Source organism: Triticum dicoccoides, chromosome 5A (genome assembly GCF_002162155.2).
Source record: "Triticum dicoccoides isolate Atlit2015 ecotype Zavitan chromosome 5A, WEW_v2.0, whole genome shotgun sequence".
In the NCBI taxonomy this organism is placed as follows: domain Eukaryota; kingdom Viridiplantae; phylum Streptophyta; class Magnoliopsida; order Poales; family Poaceae; genus Triticum; species Triticum dicoccoides.
Window position 1 is genome coordinate 4183086 of NC_041388.1, and position 10043 is coordinate 4193128.

At 45.6% G+C, this 10043-nt stretch overlaps 1 protein-coding gene across 1 annotated transcript; it reads left to right on the plus strand.

Moving 5' to 3' along the window:
- The first annotated feature begins 3382 nt into the window (after window positions 1-3382).
- On the plus strand, window positions 3383-4166 carry LOC119297178 (glycine-rich protein 23-like). Its single transcript, XM_037575062.1, has 3 exons — window positions 3383-3569; window positions 3639-3810; window positions 3841-4166. The coding sequence occupies exons 1-3, from the start codon at window positions 3393-3395 to the stop codon at window positions 4164-4166; spliced, it is 675 nt and encodes a 224-aa protein (XP_037430959.1). The 5' UTR covers window positions 3383-3392.
- The last annotated feature ends 5877 nt before the right edge of the window (window positions 4167-10043 follow it).

Below are 10043 nucleotides of genomic sequence, written 5' to 3' on the forward strand. Positions count from 1 at the left end.
TGAGCCGCCTCCGCCGCCGCCATTTCCGCCGCGATACGGGCCTCGACGGCCCTTATCCTCTCCTTCCCATGGAGGCCCGCCCGTTCCTGGTGGGACTCATAGTCTGCCCGACCGGTGATGGGGAAGGAGAGGTGTTCCGGCAGCCGTGACCGCGAGGATCCAGCACCAGAGGACCCGAGCGCCCGGTGAGCCGACGCTATGATGTCGCGGCGAACAGATCCATCCGTCCGTCGGGCGCTGTCCTCCCGGGAGTGATGGAGTGCAATGCGGACTGTCATTGCCTCCTCCAACCCACACGGGATGACACCTCATTCGACGGATCCGGAGTTCCAGACTGGTCAGAGTCCGATCCGCTGCCCGCCATGCCGGAGACGGCGCCGGAGACGAGTTTGGGTGGCGGAGGGGAGGGGAGGGGAGTGGAGTGACGTGGCTTGGGTTTGCTCTAGCGAGAGGATGGGGACGAATATAAGTGGGGTCGGGTGGGCCAGCATGGCCCGGGTCCGATGTGGCGGATGTGTCCGGGCGAGTCCGGACGCCCCATATCCGCCCCATATTTGGGCTGGATATGGGGGGTGCTGGTCAGCCCGGACGTTTGAGGGTCGTTTGGGGCGTCCGTCTGGGTCGAAAAAATGTGAACGGTCAGTGACCGGGCAGCCCGACCGGACGTATGAGGCGGGTTTGAAAGGTCCAGTTGTAGATGCTCTCAGTGTATAGCCCTAGATGATTCCAAAACAGCATGGTGCAACATAGAGTTGGTACTCAACTTACGCAGTGAAGCTTCTCATGGCTTGTTTGTAAATTATGTAGAAATTAATCACATGCATTTTGAAGAGAAACATCACCTACTGATACGGTCAATGAACCATGATGGTGGTTTATTTAACTGGACAGAAACCACGCAGTTCAACAACTGCGATCTAAACGTTCTGGTGCATGGTCACTAACTGACATTTGCTCCATGCTAGGGATATAAACAGGGCATGCTAGGAGATAATAGCATAATACAAATATAGTGTTAATTTTACACAAGTGTTGAGCCCCTTCTTTTAAGCTAATTGATGAGTTTCGTGGGACGAAGCTGGCTGCCGTTTGCGCTCCTACTCCGTACCTTTTTCTTTCAAATAAAAATGTTGGATGAACGTTCGCATCTCCACCTTTCTTCTAAAACTTGACTCCTCATACGGTTCAAAAAAGACAAACTTAACTCCTCATACGTCCCATAAAACATAACTCTCCAGACGTCCCCTAAAACTTAACTCGGCATGTTTTTCTTGAGAAGTTTAAGGTTTTTGCACCTAGCCCTTCCCCTAAAACATAATAACTTCTATAAGTTTTTTTAGCCAATTCCTCCCATCCTCTTGGGCAAAGACTTCTCCTCTGACAACGAGGTCATCGACGTTAAACGCTTTTCCTCGCACTTGTCGTCCGTGGTAACGGCGTAGCTGCTGGTAGATAGCCGATCTTGCCAAGGCGACCTACCTTTTTCTTCCAAGCGATTGAGTGTGTCCTTACGCTGCAGCTCTGCTCTGCCTCGACATAGTGAGCTACGTGAGGTGCATCATACTCGAGGTCGTTGGGGAGGACGGCCTCCTATCCGTAAACCATAGAGAAGGGAGTATAACTAGTAGAACTGTTTGGTGTTGTGAGTAAGCTCCAGAGGACTGGAGACTACTCGGCCACCCAATTCCGCACGACATCCTCAAGCGGGGTCCGGATTATGTGCTTCAAGCCCCCAGGTACCAGACCATTGGAGAGTTTGACTTGCCCATTGGATTGCGCTTGAGCTACTGACGCATAGTCGAGCTTGATCCGACGGCTGTTGCAGTAGTCTTTGAACTGCTTGGATTTGAAATGCATGCCGTTATCCGTGATGATGTTGTGAGTCATGCATAAATAATGTATGATTTCTGATATGTATTTGATTGTCAGCCTCGGGGCATGGCTTGTAACCGGCTTCACTCCGATCCACCTGGTGAACTTGTCGAAAGGAGATATTTGAAATTTCTTGAGACCGTCTTCACAGGTCCTACCATATTCAGCCTCCAGACCACGAACAGCCAAGTGATAAGGATTATTTTGAGGGTTGTGGCCGTCATGTGACTTTGCTTGGCGAAGCACTGACACTCACTTCATTTCTTGACCAGATCGTCTCCGTTCTGCTTCCTGGTCAGCCAAAAGAAACCATGCCGGAAAGCTTTGCTAACCAAGGTCTGAGGTGAAGCATGATGCTGCCCGCACGTGCCGGAGTGGATTTCGTCGAGAATTTTCTGGCCTTCCTCTGGAGATACACAACGCTGAAAAATGCGGGTGACGCTTGTACAGCTGGCGTACGCCTGAGATCGGCGTATGAAACGACGGGCTTCCTCCTTGTCCCGTGGGAGCTCCTGCGCAACAAGTAGGCCAGGATAGGCTCGAATTATTGACGGGCTTGACATGGTGGAACTCCATCTGTCAAACCGATCTGCAAGCCGTCAGACTTCTTCTTCGATCATCCTTTGGCTTCGACCCTTCAACTGTTGATCTGAGAAATAGTGATCTAAACGCTCTTCTACTTCTTTACGGAGGGAGTACTTGTAAGCGCTGGTGCATCGGAAGCGAGCATCGGCTTTAGCTGTTCATGTCCTGACCGACGAGGAAATTCTAGAAGCAATGACCGGCGGTGAAGCGCTGTCACTGACGCAAGATCTCAATGTTCAGAACGTTCAGGTTTCTACTTTCTACTGATTGCCATCTCCCAGTAAATCAACACATTCTAAAATTATTCTCAGTTGCATACGGTATATAGTAAATCCGACAAAGCATTAAATCCCCCAGACTAGTTTACATACATACGCGCAGTCTGTGAACCAGCGCACAGTGCCGGCTCTGCTCTCCCGTGATCCCATGCCGCTCTGCTCTGCCGCTAGGATGTTGCATGGGTGACAAATCATGGCGTTCTAGATCCGCAGAAGAAGGAAGTCCGGCCGGCCTATTTATCGCCGGCGGTGGTAAGTGCGTCAGCTGTCTGTGCACGGTCACACGCGTCCTCTCCTCCCTTCATGAAAGTGAGCTCCATCGACCGATCGATGGTGTCAGTGAGTTAATGGAAGCTCTGCGAGCACGTACTTGCAAACGAATCGGAGGTCACACGTGAACTCTGTTGTTGCCGCTCTACTGAATTCTGATAGATAGGCATTGGCTCTGCCGTAGCAGCAAGCCTTGGCGCCTCCCATTTACTCCGGCCGGCCGGCCGCCCGCCCGCCCGCCGCTCACCTGTGCGCGGTGCCTCCTCCATTAATTGCTTCACACCACTTCGAGATCTCTCTGGCTAGGCCGTAGCCCGTCTCTATATATAGGCTATCTAGGCAGCTTGGCACTCCACTTATTAGCTGGGAAGATAGCTAGCTCGACCGATGGCGAGGTGGAGCACCGTTACTGCCGCAATGGCGTGCCGCTTCCTGCTCGTCGCCCTCCTCCTTGTGGTGGCGCCGCTAGCACCGGCTGACGCGAGAGACATCCCTGCCACCGCCACCGCCAAGACCGCAAAGACAACTGCAACGACCACGACTACTAAGAGCGTCGCTGCGGTGGTGGCCGCGCCGGCCACCGCCACCGCCAAGACGACGACGACAACAGCAATGACGACCACGAGTGCTAAGAGCGTCGGCGTGGCTGCGGCCGCACCGGCCGGCCTCGGCGACCAGAAGACCTTCCTGGGCAGCGGCCTGGGCGGAGGGTACGGCGGTGGTGTCGGGGGATTCGCTGGCGCCGGCGGGGTGGGAGGCCTGGGCGGAGCGATGGGTGGCATCGGCGGCGTCCTCGGAGGAGTTGGTGGCGGCGTGGGAGGGATCGGGGGCGTAGGTGGCCTCGCTGGCGTGGGAGGCGTCGGTGGGCTAGGCGGGGCCGGCGGTGGCGTTGGAGGACTTGGCGGCGCGGGCGGGCTCGGTGGCCTCGGCGGTGGTGGTGCAGGTGGCCTCGGCGGTCTGGGCGGCGGCTCCGGTGGACTTGGTGGCCTTGGCGGTGGCTCGGGCGGACTTGGTGGACTCGGCGGTGGAGGAGGCGGCCTTGGTGGCGTCGGCGGTGGAGGCGGCGGCCTTGGTGGGCTCGGCGGTGGAGGCGGCGGGCTCGGCGGTGGAGGACTCGGAGGTGGTGCCGGTGGACTCGGCGGTGGCTGCATCCACCCGTGACCGTGACATAGATCACGGTGCATGCAGTACGTACGTTGCATGCATGCATGCATGCGGAGGGGCAACGGTCAAGGTCGAAGTAGGGTCAACGCTGCATGCATGCAGGCCAGATTGTCAGTAGGAAGTGTATCCACGTGTTGATGATGTGATGTTGAAATAAGCATGCACGTACGTGTACACGTACTCTAGCTCTGAGTAGTGTTTCTCCATCTTTGTTTAGGGCCCGCACGTTTACCCTCGTGTTCGTGTTGGAGGTAATATCACTGGTGGTGCTTAAACTTGGCACTCATATTCAATTTAGTGCCTGAACTTAAAAAATACATCAAACTGGTTTCAAAACTTGGCACAAGCGTGCAAATACAGTGCTAATCCTATTAGTAGACATAAAGTATGCTGACATGGCACCGTATTTCACTTAGCATGCGCACAGGTCACATGCTAGCATATCATATCTCACTATGACCCATGGGCCCCACCTATTTGCACAATACAAAGAGAAAATTGTGCCCTAAAAAAGGCAAGCTATGGGACTCGAACAGGCAACCTCGCCTAGCAAACTGGAACAACAAGCCAGAAAACAATTCATTTTCTCGTGCTTGCTAATGATAACAGTTCGTATTTTGTGATATAGAGAGACACATTTGTGGGTTTAAATTGGCACTAGCAAGTGCAGCCCATTTTGCGCATGTTATTTTTTTTAGAAATTTGTAAAAACTTTGTAAATTATAATCATAGTAATAAAAAATGTGAATATTTATATTCACATGTGTACAACTTTCATCGTGTCATATATTCATAATTCTATATAATTCAGATATAGTCGGGAGTGGATTTTTTTTAAACTTAAATTTTAAGTTTTACATATTTACTAGTAATATTTTTAAATCATTAAAAAATATCTTAAATAATATGAATCATAAAATGTTGATGTAATTATAAAAAAGTATTTCTAATTTAAGTAATATTTTTGAATTAATATAGAAAATATTTATCTCTACCTAATAATAAAGTAAATTGGGTTTCTAACCATCCGTCATGGCTTTTTCAGAAAAGTCCCTCTATTTCAGAGAATTCAACCCGCGATCCTATTTTAAGTCACATCCGAACCGTTATTTTACATTTTTTGAAAATCCCATCGATCTTTTAGGTAATTCATCCGCGGATCATACTTAAGTCAAACAAATGATTTTGTAAATCATCCATATCTTTTAAACCATAACTCCTATTTGAATATAGTAAATATGAAATTTTATTTAAAAAATACGTAGAATATGAATATGAGATTATTTTTACCTGTTAATTATTTTTAAATATTATTTTGGAAGATACTTAAGTCAAACAAATGATTTTCTAAATTATACGTATCTTTAAACCGTAACTCCGATTTTAACATGTTATATATGAAATTTGATTAGAAAAATCTATGGAATATGAATATGGTGTTAATTTTATCTGTTAAATATTTTAAAATATTATTTTAGAAGCAAGCTTATAATTTATAGCGCACGATCCTTTTTCTTTCGTACCGGCGACGATCTGGATTGCAAATAAACACCCCACTATAACCATATAGGGAAAAAACATCAATAACTACACATGCATACCTCTGAAAAAGTCGCAAGGGAAAACAACAGATTTCTCACCGAGAGAGAGAGAGAGAGAGAGAGAGAGAGAGAGATGCCTTGCAATTAACCATATCCAAACACGTTTTGTTTTGTGTGAACACCGAGTCCATCGCCCGGCGAGGGTGCGAAGGAGGATAAGCGGCAACACAAATATGATGTCTCGCTAAAATAAAGGAGATGAACGTATTGTGGTCTTGAGTGATGGTTGTTGGGTTAAGAGCGTGTGTTATATTTTCTCTCCCGTTGCAAAGCACGGGCTCTTTTGCTCTAAATTATACAGGAATTTTTATAATCAGAAATATTGTTTCATTTATAGGATATTTTCCATCTTTGTTTAGGGCCCGCACGTTTACCATCGTGTTTGTGTTGTGTGTGCTAGCTCCTCAGTGTCCCTGTATGTGTAATGAAAAATAATTCAATCTTATCATTTTCAAATCTGTTACTCCCCCGTCCAAATATATATGGCCTAGTAAGTTTATTGAGCCCACCTTTGACTATTACTCCCTCCGTCTGAAAATACTTGCCCTAGAAATGGTTGTATGTAGACTTATTTTAGTTATAGATACATCAATTTTATTCATTTCTAGGACAAGTATTTGCGGACGGAGGGAGTACATTTTAATAATATACGAGATGTACTCCCTCTGTTCCTAAATATAAGTCCTGTTAATATTGACCACATACGGATATATATAGACGTATTTTAAAGTGTGTATTCATTCATTTTGCTTCGTATGTAGTCTGTATTGAAATTTGACTTATATTTAGAAATGGAGTGAGTACGATATAAAAATTATATCATTTGAAACTCCTTTCCCATGGGAAATTAACAACATGATTTGTGTCATGCATGTCATATACTATTGCTCTAGCACGTGGTCAAAGACAACCTCAAGAAAACGTGTTGAGCCATATATATTTGTATGGAGGGAGTATATGCTATTTCTGGTGCAACTCTAAAATATGTCCCCTTTTATCAAGCCCCTGGGGCCGAGAGGGGGGCAACGTGCCCGGCTGTAGCGTCCACAACGAGGATCTCGCCGATGACAGGGACGACGCAACACAACCTAGGGAGGTTTTGATCCGGGGATGACGCCGGAGTTCATGGTCGGGGTTTAGAGAAAGGCTAGGGTTAGCGGTTGGGCAACGTGCCATGCGGCAGTGCCCGTTGGCAGCGAGCGGTGGCAACAAGTGGTTAGGCCCGCGTGGGTGGACGGCTAGACGGGAGGCCGGAGGAAGAAAAAAAGAAGAGAAGGTTTTAATAAAATAATTTAGTAAAATTGACTGAATTTTATATACATTTTTCAGGAAACTGACTTATAAGTGCTCCCTTTTCAAATTGAGTAACTTGCACATTATCAAGAAGCCCGTCTCAACTGGAGCTGCACATTACATGCATGCAGTGTCCATTGAAAGACAATCAAACAAGGAAAAATGCATAATGAAAAATTAAAAAAACATGTTCTAGATATAGTACACGTGGTAAGCAACTCAAACTTTAAATAAAGAGGTAGGAGGTGCTCAAGTGAGCATCATTTGAGCAGTCAGTAGATAGTTGAGGGGTAAAAGTAATTTGTATTCTCCGTTGCAAAATGTGCAGCCTCCAATTATTAATGTTGGATACATAATCCATGATCGTCCATCGAGAAATAAAATTAATTCTATGTTGTTGTGAATATCGATCTCGCATCTTGTTTAATTAGGCAAATGAATTTGTGCTTGGATGATTAGGAGGATAGTAATATCCCAAGTCCATTAGAGTTCAACTCCTAAACTTGACATTGATGCTCGCATTTTTTTGGATTTATTTTAGACCTTCCGGTGATATGCGATCAGTGGGAGAAGATGTTTATGTCAATCTCAAGATGATGTGCCGGCTCAGTTACTCAGAGTTGCTCAAGGAGTAAGGTGTGCGTGTGTGGTTCATTGAAGTGAGTGTGTGCGAATGTACAATAGTCTGCGTCGTGCGGTATTCAAAAAAAAAAGTTGTTTAACAAGGGTCCCGTATATTTTGTTAGAATTGGCATTTTGTTTGTCGTACTAAGCTTGTACAAGGTTTGGATACATAGTTTTGAGTATCATTGATTGATTGAGAAATAAGAATTTCTCATACGATTAGTAGCTAAGAAATAGAATTGTGCCTCAAAAGTAAAAAAACATGACAAAATACAGAGCATCACGACTGAATTTTTTCTATAGCAGAAGAGAGTCCTGCCCTCTCCGATTTCAAAGAAACCAAGGTTTACTAGTAGCATAGATCCAGACATTACAAGCATCGAAAGGGGTTCAGCTTACATCCCAGCATTCAGCTAGTGAGCACAAACGGAAATCTAGCAACATTCGCGATATCGGAAAGCAAAAGACAGCAAACTAAGGCAAAAGCGAAGAGCGCATCCGGCCAGCGAAGTGAAGTGAAAGCCCGCGAGGAACTGAATTGGTCGGGGTTGCTGTCAGTTTTCCATCCTCGGCACCCCTAGACGCCATCCCTGCGACGCTCTGAAGACCTCATTTGCCACCCGCTCGACCACCTTTGTTCCCAGCTGCAAGATTCTTCTCTCTGGGACCTTGATATGCAAAATAGACCAGTCCAATATCCAATTGCATATTAGTTTCACCGTGCCCAAAGGGTCATTTATTCTTTTTCTTTCAAAAATCACATCATTATGACATTTCCAAAATAGTCCATAAAATAGCAGAGACCCCAACAAGCATCAATCCCCTATCTGACTTGGCAAAGGTCCGAGTCCATCTGCTAAAACAGTCATCTAGGGTGACAGGTCTCGAAAGAAATCCTAAGGAGCATTTAAGTAAATTCCAAATCAGTCTGGCCACGGAACATGAAAAGAAAAGGTGATCTATTGTCTCATTACACCCACAGAAAACGCAATTTTTCCCCTTTCCATCCTCTTTTTAAAAGGTTGTCTTTGGTTAAAACACTTCTTTATTCATTAACCAGAGATATATCTTAATTTTGGCAGGTACCTTGACCTTCCAAAGAAATTTTTGCAGGAAACCAATTTCATTTTTGATCAGGGCGAGGTACGGGGATTTAACAGAGAAAACTCTGTTTGCATTCAGCATCCACAAAGACCTGTCTCTGCCCCCATATACATCCACCTCTTCACATCTAGATTTAAGGTTCTCCCAAAGACCAACTACCTCTACATTCATCGATCTTCTAAAAGAAAACACCGACCATCCTTTAGTAAGCACGTCAGCCACCGAAATATTTTGATTCGTGTTAATGAAATAAAGATTTGGGTATGCCTCTTTAAGTGGTTTATCACCTACCCACCAATCTTCCTAGAATCTAGTATTTTTGCCATCACCAATCTTTTCCTTTATGTATTTATAGTAGATATCTCTGATCCCAAGTATGTTGTACCAGAACTGGGACTCTCCGGGCTTATGTTTGATCCCAGAGATGCATTTGTCCTAGATATACTTCCTCCACAATATATCTTGCCATAATCCAGAATCATTTTCAATTTTCCACAACCACTTGGCCAATAAAGCTTTATCAAAGCAATCCACATCTATAACCCCCCCCCCCCTCCCGATTTGGGTAAGCAACAAGCTATCCAATTCACCAGGTGATATCTTTTCTTATGTTCATCAGCTTGCCAGATTAATCTGGCTCTGAAGAAGTCTATCTTTTTCCTTACCCCAACCGGGAGCGGATAGAAAGGCATCATGTAAATGGGTATGTTATTTAGGCATGATTGTACCAAGATAGTTCTCCCTGCTATGTTCAGCAGCCTCCCTTGCCAGCAACCACACCTCCTTTCTATCTTTTCAGTAACATTTTTCCACATTTTATTCCTAATCCTTTTGTCCGAGACAGGCAGTCCCAAGTGTTTTAAAGGCATTTTCCCTAGGGCACATGTCAATATTTCCTGATACAAGTCAGTTTTATCCACAGCCTCTCCAAACAGATATATATCACTTTTATGGAAATTAATACTTAGACCCGACATTTGTTCAAAGGCAGTTAAGATAAATTTTAGATTTGTAAGACTATCCTCATCATCTTGTAAAAGGAAAATTGTATCATCAGCATATTAACCCCAGTTTCATAAGTTTCATGAAGTACCCCTTTCACAAAGCCCTCTCTTCTGGCATTGTCCATGATAATAGCCAGAGCATCTACGGCTAGATCAAATAGGAGTGGAGACAAGGAATCCCCATGTCTCAATCCTTTGTATGTTTGAAATATGAACCAACTTGGTCACTCCAACATGCCCCCCCCCCC